This window comes from Natator depressus, chromosome 7, assembly GCF_965152275.1.
Source record: "Natator depressus isolate rNatDep1 chromosome 7, rNatDep2.hap1, whole genome shotgun sequence".
Lineage (NCBI taxonomy): Eukaryota > Metazoa > Chordata > Testudines > Cheloniidae > Natator > Natator depressus.
In genome coordinates this window covers 92,236,089-92,250,767 of record NC_134240.1, presented here as the reverse complement: position 1 = coordinate 92,250,767, position 14,679 = coordinate 92,236,089, and the positions used below count along the sequence as shown (strand labels likewise).

The window sequence follows — 14,679 nt, the reverse complement described above, 5'->3', positions numbered from 1 at the left end:
TCCCTCTAAAGACTTTTCTAGGCAGAATAACTTAACAGCAGTCTAGTGGCTGTTCTAACTGGTGCCAGATTCAACTGCCCAAGACTAAAAGTGGCTCAAAACCACCTTTGTCTCCTCTATCCCAAGTTGTGTCTTCAGTTAACTTGGTACATCTGAGTATTAAACCCACTCATATATAATGGTGCAAATCTCCATGTATTTGTATTTCATATATAATGATGCGAATCTCCATTATGCATTGCCTTCATTTTTTAATGTTCCTAGTTTCAGTACAGAAATATATTGTACAGAACTACTTTTTTTTTTTCCTTATGATCAATAATCATTACCATAAAGGCAATAGCGGAGAATGCTTTAAAAAATGCCACATGGCCCAAACTACATAGAAAAGAACTGGGAGCCAAAAAGTTGCTGGGTCTTAAGTCACGATGAGCCACTTATTCACAGAGTGATTGTGGACAAGTCATTTGAGCTCTTTGCACCCCAGCTGGAAAACTGGGCAGAATCACATTACAAATAATCAGATGTTCCATCTGTACTGAATTTGCCCTAGTTAAATGTATTCTAAATAAGATTCTTAACATGTCAATTTTATTCTGAAGGGCCATGTTTTTCCATAAATTCAATTTTAAGAAGTATTGCATTCAGGACTTAATATAATTTGAACAAAAATATTTTTGGACAAATATGAATTGGAAAATCATTCAATAGAATAGAAAATATTAGGTTCCATATTATTCTGCTTATGCTGACAATTTGCTAAGGAAGGAACATCTTGTGCTTGGCTAACTAAGCAATCTGCAGTGTGATCTAAAATAAGTTTCACTTGAGCCACTCATGCTTCAGACTAGCACAAATAAATCAACTGCATAACATGGGAATTGCATTGAACAACTGTTCACTAAACTAGAATAGAAAAAACATTTTTAAATTGAGGATCACTGAAGAATCCTACATCCATGGTTTTTAATTGGTTTTTAAATAACTTGTACAATCTAATGTAGTGTCGCCCATCTAATAAAACTGCAGAACATTGTCCCCAGAGAAATACTGCAGTAGTAAAATGTTGACAGTGTTGTAGTTGTGGTGGTCCCAGGATATTAGAGACACAAGATGGATGAGGAATATCTTTTATTGGACCAAATTCTGTTGGTGAAATAGACAAACTTCTGAGCTTCCACAGAGCTCTTCTTCAGGTCTGGGAAAGGTAGTCAGCGTGTCACAGCTAAATACAAGATGGAACAGATTATTTAGTGTACGTAGGTAACACGTATTTCAAGAGATCATTCAAGGTGAAACACTTTTGCAGTCACAGGACAAAAAGGGGAATTAGTAGTTTACAGATTGTTGTAATAAACCATAAATCCTGTGTCTTTATTAAGTCCATGATTTTTAGCGTCTAGCAAAAGTTATGAATTTAAGCCCTCAGGCTCACCTTTTGAATGTGTTATGCAGGTTTCCTTGAGGATGAGACCGAAAGGTCAGACAGGGAGTGATCGCTTGTGAAAAAAGCCTCCACCCATAGGTGATATGGTACTTTTCTCTTATCATTTTTCTGTGTGAGTTCACTCAAGAGCATAGTGATGGTCTTGTTTCACCCATATAGCTGTTTTTTGGGGCATTTAGTGCACTAGATGAGGTACACCATAAGTTGTGATAGGCATGTGTGGGACCCATGGATCTTGAAAGGTGTTTTGTGGGGGCAATAATCATCATAAAAGTGGAGATATAGCTACAGGTTTTGCATCTGTTACGGCAGAATCTAGTGCACTTTGAGCTGGTGCATCCTGATGTGTGGGGAGCTTGTTTCTGATGATGTGCTTGGTGAGGTTGGGGGGGTTGTTTGAAGGCCAGAAGAGCAGGGTTAGGAAAGTTTTCTTTCAGGACTTGGTCCCCACTGAGTACGGGTTGTAACTGTTTAATGATATCCCATATGGACTGCAGTGTGGGGTGACAACTAGGGGTGTGCAGTCAGAGGGTTCCCCCTCACATCGATGAAGGTTAGCTGTGAGACTGAGTATCCTTCTCAAACCTGAAGAGCTCTGTATGCGCTCAAGAGAAGTTGATCCAATGAAAGATATTGCCTCACCTACTTTGTCACTGTAGTAAAATGTGTAAATTATAATCCTCCTAACACCCTGCTTGCTTCAGTGAAATATTAATGATAAAGCTCCACTGTGACTACTTAAATATTAAGATTCAAATTTTGTTGTGAGACAAGCTTTGAACTGGAGTCTGGTTTCCGTGTTTGAATTTCCAGTAGCAGAGTTCAGGCCTACTATGTTGTTACTTCGTAGTATCCTGTCCCAAGTGATTTGTGCAGCACCTAAGAAGCTAAAGGCTCATCTTCCTACCTAGTGTTTAGTTGATGCATGGAAACCAGAATCCTGATCTAGGTTTGTCTCCTGCACCTAGATGCAAGATGTTGCTTCTAATGTATTTATGTCGCAATAGGGTTCGATCCAAGCCACCGTGGTAATGTTCACATGTCCCATTTAAAAGTATACCTCTAAATGGTTAAAAATTGTCCCATTCTGAAAAGCTTGTGATGCAACACGTAAAAAAGTTTGGGTGAAAGCATCAACAGAATTTGTCATACCTCTGTGCATATCTACTGGCTATACAGTCAAAATAAAGGATCATTTTGCCTTACCTGTATATTTGTTATCTCATAGAATCCCTCAGCCAATCCACCAACCACTGCATTATCCATGCTCACTTATATTAATGAGGTATGCTTATGTAATTTTTCCTTTTGGGTCCAAATCTGGCCCAATAAGGAACTACATGTGATCTTCCCTAGAGAGTATTTCCTAAACAGACTAGTCTGGAAAGCAAGAGCAAAGATAGAAGAAAGCGAGGGATCCAGGACTGGCAGAGGAATTCTCTACAAGACTAATTTACAAGTAAGACAACTGTCCCCATAGGAGAGTCACTTTTGCTAAAAATGCTTCCACCAAACACTGGAAAGTGACAAGCAGTGGGTAAGGGTGGACAGTAAATAAAACAAGTCAAATGTGTGTAAAGAGTGTTTTTTAAAAAATAATACTGAATAAGCTGAAACACCAACAACAGAGACGAACTCAATGGAAAAATAAGAAGTGAATTTAGTCTGTTAGATAGGAGGGATGGTTCACAGAATCAAGAAACCAAAGGCAGCATCAACAGACCTTATAGCATTTGGTAAAGGAGTTCAGTGAGGCCCTAATAGCAGCTATGCAGATCTCCTAATAAGAAGTGCTAATTCTCTGACCACAGATAGGAACAAAGTACAATGAACCCTTATCCCCAAGAAAAGCACTAAGTGGCACGCAGTATATTAATCTTTTTTTGCAGTCTGAACACAAAGGGAAATCATAGTCCTGGAAACCTTAATACCTCATTTTGTTATAGCCACAAGCAATATAAATAAAAAGGAGTCGGTCCAGAAAGTAGATGTCCTATCTAATAATTAATGGCTCTGGCAACGTCTAATGGATGCATGGTGATCTCTTTCCGACAAGGAAGGAAAGGAAAGGAAATGTTTTGATTAATACAGAAAGAACAAACAGAGAAATTATGTGGTGAGTCTAAGGATAATCTTTTCATGGAAAAACTAGAGGTAAGATTCTTTACAATGTAGTAGCACTCCAGGCTGAAGTAATGGTGACAAGAGTAAGCACTTTCACAGCCAGGAAGTAAAAGAAGAACTGGCCCAGGGGCTTGAAACATGGCCTTGAAAGAACCTTAAAACGAAGCTGAAACTCCATCTACACTACAATAGAAAACCCACAGTGCTGAGTCTCAGAGCCAAGGTCTACTGACTCGGGCTAGTGGAGCTTGGGCTGCGAGGGCTAAAAATTGCAGACATTTGGACTCAGGCTGGGGCCTGGCCTCTGAGATCCTCCCACCGTGTTTTCCCGTCTGAGAAAAACACTATGATGGCAGAACAGAATGTCTGAATAAGAGTTACATTCCTAGCCAAACAACAAAGAAAGTAACACTTAAATGCAGAGTGCTCTCCTGACAGCATTAGGAAATTGACTATATGAGAGCAATAATCAAAGGATTGTAGAGTCACTTGTCAGCCTCCAGGCTTCTAGGCAGAGACTGGTGAGGTTCACGTATAGGACCTGGCCCTGATGAAAAGAACTTTGGGCTGAGGAAAGAGCCAGAAATCACAGACAGATATGTGAAAGAGGCTGGTGAACCAAGGTCTTCTGGGTCTAGCGGCAGCTATGAAAATAACTTTGGTCTGGTCCCTCTGGATCTTCCTGGCAATGCCCAGGAGGAGTAGAGGAGGAAAGACATACATGCAAGGTCCTGACCATGCAAAAAAGAAAGCACACACCCCTCCAGTTGTAGGAATCCTAGTGTCTGGAGCAAACCGTGAGTTTGTCTGGGGGGCAGGGAGGGGGACGTGTCTGGTTGGTTGAAGTGGAAAGCAAGAAGTTACATCCCTTAGGGACTGCAGGACTTGAACCCCGATCCACAGGATTCTTAGGCGCTAGTAAGCTGCAACCTGCCACCGAGTGACTGCTAACAATTCCAAGGGCTGAATCCCGACAGAGGACTCCAGTTCTGGAACCTAATTGGCAGATTGCTAGGGGTCCTGATTGATCCACAACTTTTATCTAAACCCAGCAGTGGATCCCTGCTGTACAAAACTGGGATCCACCCTGCTCTGGACTGTGTGCTTCCTGCTCCCCTGATTTGACTTCCTGGCATCCCAACCCACTTGACTTCTTGCATCTGACTTGCAGTCCCAATATCTGGTTTGTCTCCTACCTCTGACCTTTCAGTATCCTGACCGAGCCCGATTCTGACTCCCAACCCATGGTTCTGATCTCCAGTTTATCTCCTGCCTCTGACCCCTGGTATCCTAACCTGGGCTGACTCCGGTTACAGATTCATGGTTCTGCCCTCAAGTTTGTCTCGTGCTTCTGATCTCCTGGTATCCTGATCCAAAATGATTCTTGACTCCCATCCCATGACCGTGGACCCTGGCTCTGACCACTAGGTATGGCTGCCCACGACCCAGCCATGACAACATCTGACAAAGTCTTGCTGCACCACCACCTTGTTCAGTTGCCTCTTGCCCAGAACTGTCTCCTGCCTCAGTCAGTCTATGTGGACATGAAGGCTGCTCTGGATATACCTATCTGATATCGATAGGCGAGCTCTTTCCACTTTGGACAGAATCTTTATGATCTAATGACAAAGAGAAGGGCTTCTGGTCCTTCCCGGTTAATCTACAGACTCTTGGAGCTTGATTGTTTATTTCTAACAGGACTGCAAATATGATGATGTAAGGAAGAAACAATAGAAAGCCTAGTCCCACAGCCTGAAGCTTCAAGAAGATGTTATTTTTTTGTGCTTCCATCTTCAACCAAATGCTTTGACATGACGTAGGGCCCTGAGACTACCACCTATCATGATTCCAATGGCTAAAAGGACTGAGTGTGGTTTCCAAGATGAGAGATTCTTCTTGACATGACACTGCTTGAGGAATTTCCACACAATTCTGTAGAAGAATCAGTTAGATGAGGGACTTTTCTTGTGATGCAACAAATGAATAGGCACATGGAGATAAGCCCCCTCTTCATCCATGCAGAACAGAAAGTCATCTCCACCTTGAATCTGATATATTACATGGAGGAATTCTGAGGGATAGAGCCAGAATAGGATGAAACACTCAGTCTTCTTGATCATCATAAAATACTAGGACTAACCCCTATCCCACCCCTAAGGTTGTTCTTTGTTGATGGACCAGTTCTTGTGATAAGCAGATTATGTAACATATGAAAGAGCCTGTCTTTTGTTGGAATGAGGAGCAATATGATTTGGGAATTGAGGAGGAAATTCTATGGTGCAAACCTTCTAAAAGGCAGACAGAATGTTGTAGGCAGGGATACCTAATGCAAGTTGTGCATCTCTAAAGTATCCATCTGCAGAAGTTTAGCAGGATACCTAAAGTTCTGTGGGGAAAGTCACATGAAGAACTGGTGGCTATCAGATGAAGAAACCAGTGCTCCACTGAGCCTGTCTGCAGCAGTTGGGGGCTGCAGAATAGAGCAGAAAAGAGAAGGCAATAAAATTCTCAATATCTGGACGTGCAGAGGAAAACAAATAGGACAGCACAAAGTTGAAACCAATCTGTAGCTGCAGAGGTAGTAGGGTGGAGCTGACTGTGCCTTAAAGGGCCAGTTTTACATTCCAAAAGAAAAATCCATATAGGACTCCCTCTGTACCAGAAGTGGACATGGATAAGCCAACAGTTGATAAAGATTTGGAAGTATGAGAATATGAGTATGTTGAATAGCATGTTTGAAGAAAGTGTATAAAATAGCTTAAGAGAAAACAAATTACGCAATCTGTCAAAGCTATGCTAAAAGATAAACATTTTCCAATGCTTATAATCATGAGGAAAAGTTAAAGAAACAGGACTTATTCTCATTTAGAATAGAGGGGAATTCAAGGTGACCTAACAGAACTTAGAAAAGTCATATGTGAAGTAGGGAAAAAAAATATTGTTCACACCACACAAAGATTCAAAAATGTTACGAAAATTAGCAAACTGGGGAAAAAAGTTTTCCCACAAAGTATAATAAACACATGGAATAAGGTACCGGGCATGATAATTAAAGAAAACAAAAGAAAACTATAAATGAGTTCAAGGGAGACTGAGATTATTTTCTGATGGTGGAAGGGCTTGAGGAATGTGGCATAAATGTAGGAAGATGAGATAAAGATCAACCAAAAAATCAGGGAAGGCATCTTAAGCATTTTTCTGTTGCTTAAGTTTCTTAAGAAAATTAATTCTGAACAAATTTAGGGCCCAATCTTACAGACATTTATCATGAGTAGTCCCACAGAATTCAGCATAGGCAGTGTTTGTAGGACTGGATCCTAATGCAGTGCCCTCTATCAATATATAGAATAAAGAACCTATTTTGCAACCAAAGAGATTTATGAATTTAAAAATGTACCTTGTTCTCTTTGTATCTAGTCAGATCTGCTATACAATACTCTTTGAATAATTTATCATAGTATTTCTTTGCCAGTCTCTTTTCCCTGCAAGAAAGACAACATTATTGATTAAGCATGTGGAAAATATAAAGTGAGGTCAAATAACAAACCCTAATACATAGTTAGGTCATTAACAGGACAGGGGCATTGCAGGTTTGTTTTCTCTAACGAATAAAAGTTGTAGTGGTAAAAATAAAAGAAAATAAGAAAATATACAGCTTGATGAGAGTAATTGTCATGAAACAGTTTTAGTTTCTCTTGAAAATAATTATATATTTTAAAAAATATATTTAAAGCACAAACAAAGCATAATTTTGAAGTTGTACTCTTCTGGGTTTCTGAATGGTAGTTTAGTTACCTTAGGGAATGAACAATAGTTTATTCATTTCTGTGTCATTAGTTCATTTTGACACAGAGCTGTATTACTTTATCTCCTACCCTTTTTTAATTTATCAAGAGTTCAAAGCAATAAGAACAAATATGCATGGCAATTTTTAATGAATGAGGAAAAAGAAAAATACAAAATGATCTAAAAATAATGTCTTATTATAGCCCAAGTTACCAATTCATGTCCACTGCGTCTTCCTCTTTCCACAGGAATCTATAGTTTTCTCTTACAACATCAAGGTCTGTCTTGTCACTTGCTCTGTGAAAGGGTACATTTTTCTTAAAAAGCAGATCTAGTATTAAAATGAAATTTTACAGCACCAGAAACAAAATAATCAGATCATCATTTGGCAAACAGTGGTATTTTATAATTCCTTGTATTATTTATTGAGTTGACCATACTGGGAGATACTTTTAAGAAGCAACAATTGTTCATGAGAACAAGTATTATTCACTAACTTTTTTCCTAAAAGAATAAAAGAGCTTGCTTCCAACATTAAAGTCACTCATAACTATTAAAACTGTGTGAGATTTAATTCTATATGAAAAGTTATGTTTAAAACATAAAAAGAGGATTATCTGCAGCTCAGAACAAGGGTTTAGCTTCCCTGGGCAGATGTTTAGTGATATTCCAGACTTCACAAGTCTCCTGGGTTCAGATTGCCAAAACAGTGCAGGGGATTTATCCACACATCTTCATTAACATTAATGAAGAACGTGTAAATAACTGCCTGCAATTCTTAGGAAACCTCAACCCTAATAACTAGCCTCTCGTGACTTTGGTAAATTTGATAATTATCCTTTAAAAATTGCCCTGTACTCCAAATGGCAAACAATTTTACTACCTGCAAGCAGTTATTTCAGCATTATGTACTGCATCCCAGAAGTCTGAGTACAAGATTGTCATTTTCTACTATCAGAGCAGCATTTGACATTCTAGGAATGAGAGTTGAACACTCAGCAAATACTGGATTATTTTAGATACACCCTCCATGTGTTGTCTTTTAATCTACATAACACAAAAATAAAAACTCCCATCTGAATTTCATCTAACTTTTCATGTATAGATACAAATTGTACAAAGTTAAATCAAGACAACTAACAATTCTCCATACCTAATTCAGATATTTACAACTACCATAGTTGGTACATTTTAGCAAAAAGGTTAATGTTTCGATACACAAATAAATCTCCGGCCACAGAATTAATTACCCAGCATATATTTTAGCAGTATTATAAAACAGGTAAGTATGTTCTCTAACGGTACTTACCCTGAACGTTGGAAGTCCTCCTTTTTGCCACCATAGTATAAAATGTAGTCATTCACAAACTTTTTATGTCTTGCATACTGAATAAAGCAAAATTAAGGAATTTATTTTCAGTGTTCTCTCTCACTCCACGGCTGGTTTATTTGGCTTCACACTACCATTACCTCAGATAAAAAGATTAGTACAAAATTGTTTCTACAGTATAAAGGACTTAAAGAAGCTATTACCTAAATTAATTTTAATGGAAAGGAAGTTTAAAGAACTCTTATTATAAATTAATTCTCAACAGAAGAATTTTAGGACAGAATTTAAATTGTAAAACCCATCCACATGCTACACCCTTATAATATTTTTTAGTATATTTGAAGATGTACAACAGATCTTTAATCCAGCCTTTACTGTGTATTCTATTGCAATTCAAACTAGAGTTCCATGATACTCCAACTTTGGTTTAAAATATATCTGTATCATTTTTGCCTGATATAAATATAAAATTACTCATGAAATGAGGCATTTTTATGTACTTTTCAGTGTCAGTGTAAAAGCAATAACAAACTTCAGTAGATAACTTGTTTAGGACCACAATACCAAGTTACAGGAAATTGTATTGAGATTGTTAGGACATTTCTGTCTTACAGATGTAATTTGACACGTTTTATTTCCATTTGTGGAGGTGCTTGTTTCTAGAATAATGTGATTGTTTATACGGTTTTGCTGTTGCTTGTGAACAAGCAAAAACAAAACCATATACACAGTCACGTTATTCTAGAAATAAGCACCTCCACAAATGGAAATAAAACAGAAAACAATAACTTAAAATATATAACAAATTTCTCAGACATTTATGGAACTACAGAATTGGAAATAAATTATCTTTCTGGCATGTTCTTAAGCCACATGTTAAATTGAGTTCAATAAGAATTCATTTCTGTCAACCTACTGCCTGCATTAAAATCATTTTATGGAATAAAATATTGTACATGTATTTTCTGGTAGAAGTTTCCAAATGTGACACCATCATAGGGCCTAATCACATCAGCCACAATATCAGAGGCTCGTTCACCTGCACATCTACCAATGTGATATATGCCATCATGTGCCAGCAATGCCCCTCTGTCATGTACATTGATCAAACTGGACAGTCTCTACGTAAAAGAATAAATGGACACAAATCAGAAGTCAAGAATTATAACATTCAAAAACCAGTCAGAGAACACTTCAATCTCTCTGGTCACTCGATTACAGAGCTAAAAGTGGCAATTCTTCAACAAAAAAACTTCAGAAACAGACTCCAACGAGAGACTGCTGAATTGGAATTAATTTGCAAACTGGATACAATTAACTTAAGCTTGAATAGAGACTGGGAGTGGATGGGTCATTACACAAAGTAAAACTATTTCCCCATGTTTATCCCCCCCACCGCCCCCCACTCCCCACTGTTCCTCAGACATTCTTGTCAACTGCTGGAAATGGCCCACCTTGATTATCACTACAAAAGGCCTCCCCCCCACTCTCCTGCTGGTAATAGCTCACCTTACCATACACACTGTAACGAGAGTGATCAGGTAACACCCATTGTTTCATGTTCTCTGTGTATATAAATCTCCCCACTGTATTTTCCACTGAATGCATCCGATGAAGTGAGCTCACAAAAGCTTATGCTCAAATAAATTTGTTAGTCTAAGGTGCCACAAGTACTCCTTTTCTTTTTCCAAATACAGACTAACACGGCTGCTACTCTGAAACCTGTCAATCATAATGTTATGCTTCAAAAATTAAAGACCTAAATTCAAGAATACAGTTAGATGCCTTTATTTAGCAAGGCTACAGACTGTATACATCATGATGAAGCTGACTAACTTCAAGGAACTCCAGCTTCTTTGTCACCATTATCAACTTTGATAATGGTAGGCAACTGACTTGTCCTTACAACTGGAGGAAAAGAATAAGATGGTAGCAGTAGAGAAATTATCCAAATCCGGCACTTATACAAAGTTCCATGAAAACAGAAACACTATGGCTAACGAATTCTACTACGGGCTCTTTAATCACAGCTTCTTCTTCAACTGCTTGTTTTTACAACTTGAGGATCATTAGGCACGTGCAGATGACTTTATGTGGAAAGAGTGCAGGAAAAATAATGTAAAGGTGACACAGCAGGGTTAATAACTTCGGAGGAACACCTGATTTTGTTACATAAGCATAGCTCACTCAGCTAGAGCTACTGGATTTTATCCTTTTTTGGTCAATGAACCTTCTGGCCTTTAGCCAGGACATCACATTATAATAAAACATTTATAGCTCTATCAACTTACACAGCACAAACAAAATATAAGACAAATTCCCTGCCCCGAAGAATTTACAATCTAAACAATACAGAACAAGAAACAGGTTAACACAGTTCAGCTCAGAACATCTTCATCTTGTAAATGTGCCTTTGGTTCGTGGCACTGTGTGTACTCAAGATTTTTGTGATAGACCTGACAAAGTTAGAGCGTTTCTTAAAAATGAAGACCGAGCTGAAGAGTAAGTCTGAGTTAAGTAGCACAAAATGACAATTTCTCTCTATTGCAATGAAACGTGGCATCTCCAGATGTTTGCATGCTCCACATATGGATTGCCACAAGTCCACACAATATACCCATATTAATCCCAATATAACTAAAAAAAATACAAGTTCTACTGTTTCCAAATAATTTACAATCATGGCTATATCAGGCAGGAAACTAATTCACTTCAGCTACTGAGACACTAGATAGATAGATAATAAAACACAATAATGCTAAGATTTACACAGGGCTATTTGAATTTCATCATGCAATACGGCAAGTCTCTGGTCATTATGACACTCTGTACCTCAGAGTGGCACCCTGGAACCCCTATATTCACCACTGAGACAGATAACCCAGGTTAGTAGGAGAGAGGGCTCAGCGATTACACAATCCAGGCTGCACCACGGGAACCCCGTTACAATGATTTCTCTGTGCTAGTGAGAGGAATATGAGCACAATATCAAGCAGAAGCAGCATTACTACAGTACCTTCAAAATAACTATTTCATAGGATCATTGAACAAATCTATATGTGCTTAACATAAAGGTCATACAGTATTACCAATCCTCCAAACATAAAGATGATTGCAGATATGTCCTGGAGGATGTTTTTACCAAACTGGATTGGCAGCCTATAAAATAGCTTACATCACTTATGGCAGATAAATCACACAAATCTGTCAGGTGTATTACATTCTTTCCAATTCAATTAAATGGGTGCAATCTGCCACAAAATGCTACATCCCCCTACTGCTAAATTCCAAAGAGCAACTGCTAGACAATAGTAAAGATGACTTGATGGAAAGTTCAACAGAGGAGTTATATGATCTTTCCCCTAACTGGTTAGTTTCACTGTAAAAATAATTATTTTCATGCTAAACTTCAAAGAAAAATATGTTAAAAGGGAAATTTTGTAGCTAATGAAGACAGTAGTTTAGGACTGAAGCATTAAAGTAATCAAACCTGATTATGCCATTCGAAATAAAAGAGCTAAAATAAACAAAATGTGATATTAAACAGGTGTACAGTATCACATCTGTGGAGGACACTACTTGGGATAATCCTTTCTTGAACTGTCTTTTGGATTAATTATTGTGTTCTTGGCCTTCCAGCACAAACATAAGTTTATTCAGATAATGATAGTCTCAGATAGAATTGTGAAGCAGCAAGGTCTGCTTGCGCTAAAAATCAAAGTACCTTCATCCAACACCACACGTGTAGTAATTGAGTCTTAGATATGGAACTCACAGCTACAACTTAAACACTAACTGCAATTAGGGACAGTTTGGAAACCCCTTTCATAGGTGGATCTGAAATACCTAGTTATCGGTGGTGGACAGATGATGATCTGAAACAATACCCAGTCTCTGCTGGTGCACGGAAATTCCCCAGGCAACAAGGAGACTCACATGAAAGTGTCCCTGACAGGAGCATTTCTCCCCAACTGAAAGAAAAGTTGAAAAGCTGAGAATGTGTTTTTACCAATATAAACAAATAATCAAAGGATACAGCATCCATGGCTATCAAATGAAATCTCCTATTTCTTGCTTCTTCCCTGTTAACAGAAATAATAATTTTGCTTGAGTAAAAGTTCAGTTTAAATATAAAAATCTCCGATAGAAGTGACCATTACCTATCCCATTCTTCTGCTGCAATTTGTCTGTCAGCCACCTTGACCTGTTTTACTTTCTGGAATGGTTTTATGAGTAGGGCATCTTCATTACTTGTCCTATGCATGGGGAAAAAGTAAGGAATAAATTATTCAAAAAGTTTTCATATACAATAAGTTCTAGTACACCAAAGTCAGCTTGGGAAGTCAGCAGCTTGAATGTTATAAGGAAAAGGTTGTTGTACAGATTAGCATTGTTTGCCTCTTGTTAAGACAAGTCTATACTACCATGCTGCAGTGGCACAGCTGCACCAATTCAGCTGCGCTGCTGTAGAATATCTGGTGAAGACACGCTATGCTGACAGGACAGTGCTCTCCCGTCAGCATAATTACTCCACCTCCGCAAGAGGCGGAAGCTATGTTGGCAGGAGAGCATCTCCCGCCGACATAGTGCAGAGTGGACACTGCTTTAAGTCAATGTAACTTACGTCGCTCTGGCTGCGTGCCAGAACAAAGGGTAGAGAAGATGATTTCTTTGAAACAGCTCCCAATGTTTAATATTTCATCTAGCAACAAGAATGATTAATTAAGGCACTTGGAAAAACATTAAAACTGAACAAAAGAGTCAATATTTTAATAGAAGATAGCTAAAAATTCTAAAAAGAGAAAAAACACCTAAATTTATTTAATGGTTAAAGCACCTTCAAGGTCAGATACAAAATGGAGTCAGACACTACAAAACATTTCCCCTTACTTCCACTACAGAAAATATAAAAGGCTCCAGAAAAGGTCCCAGAAAATCTAACTGGAATGGAGCCTGACAGAAGATTAAGGAAAAGAGTCACAAACAGATCCTGGAACAAAAAAATAATTCCTGAATCAATTCAGAACAAATCTGTAGTGCTGTGGGTGAACTGTCAGGGAAGCGCAGTGCCACAGCAGAAAAAACTTCCCCAATAAAAGAAGATGGTCAGACAGCAAAATTCAGGGTCACAAAGTGTATGAATCGCTAAATGAAATTGACAAGACTGAGCTTAAATGAGCATCTCAAGGGCTAAGTGTAAGTTAACTGACCCAATTTGTTGGTCTCTTGAAGCCAGGCTTAACAGAGAGAACAGACTTGAAGAAATTAAATAATAATCGAGCAGTGTTAGTGTTTCCTTTCCATGAGGTAGGTGTTTTATTCCTACAAAGCCTGCTGCCACCTGGCCTTGGTTCTTTTGATCTCTCTTTGCAGCTCCATAAGTCCTGGTGGGTGGTAACAAAGTGATACGAAATTGAACAGAGCAGCCAAAACCCAGCCGTTGATGCTAATGCTTGGAAAAATGAAGCACTCAGCTGTGAGATATTAGAGGCATACAGACACCAGATGGACATGGCAGAACTGATCTTTCTCAGTTGCTCCTTGGAGACAACATGCTCTGACAAGCCTGAGGAGGCAGTGGCATAAGAATCAAACGTATATTTTTATTTTTCATAAACAGCTTCACTATGTCAGAGTTAAAAAACGAGGGTATTCTATATATATAGCTATAAGTCATATGCACACAAGAAATGTAATGTACAATGCCAGTATTATAATGCATTACCTTTTATTCCTTTGGTCAGATTTCTCTCCACTCTCATCATCACTAAAATCAGAATCATAGCCTCCCCGGCCATGTACCTGGAAATAATTAAGAAATAAAGGAAAATTATCATAACACAATAAAATTAGAATCTTAGAAACGTAGGACTGGCAGGGACATCGAGTGGTCATCTAATCCAGCCCCATGCAGTGAGTTAGGACAAAGTATAGCTAGATCATCCCTGACAGGTGTTTGTCTAACCTGTTCTCCAACGATGGGGATTCCACA

At 38.4% G+C, this 14,679-nt stretch overlaps 1 protein-coding gene across 2 annotated transcripts in view; it reads right to left on the bottom strand.

Annotated features, from left to right (window-relative positions):
- The window catches only part of LOC141991053 (protein FRA10AC1), a 55,571-nt gene that overhangs the window by 34,567 nt on the left and 6,325 nt on the right, over positions 1-14,679 (bottom strand). For both annotated transcript variants that reach the window (XM_074959076.1, XM_074959075.1), the window contains exons 2-7: positions 14,413-14,489; positions 12,848-12,943; positions 12,724-12,769; positions 8,667-8,743; positions 7,571-7,654; positions 6,969-7,053 (exon numbers count right to left, since the gene is read on the bottom strand). In XM_074959076.1, coding sequence (XP_074815177.1) covers positions 6,969-7,053; positions 7,571-7,654; positions 8,667-8,743; positions 12,724-12,769; positions 12,848-12,943; positions 14,413-14,489 — 465 coding nt within the window. The remainder of the gene's footprint in view (positions 1-6,968; positions 7,054-7,570; positions 7,655-8,666; positions 8,744-12,723; positions 12,770-12,847; positions 12,944-14,412; positions 14,490-14,679) is intronic.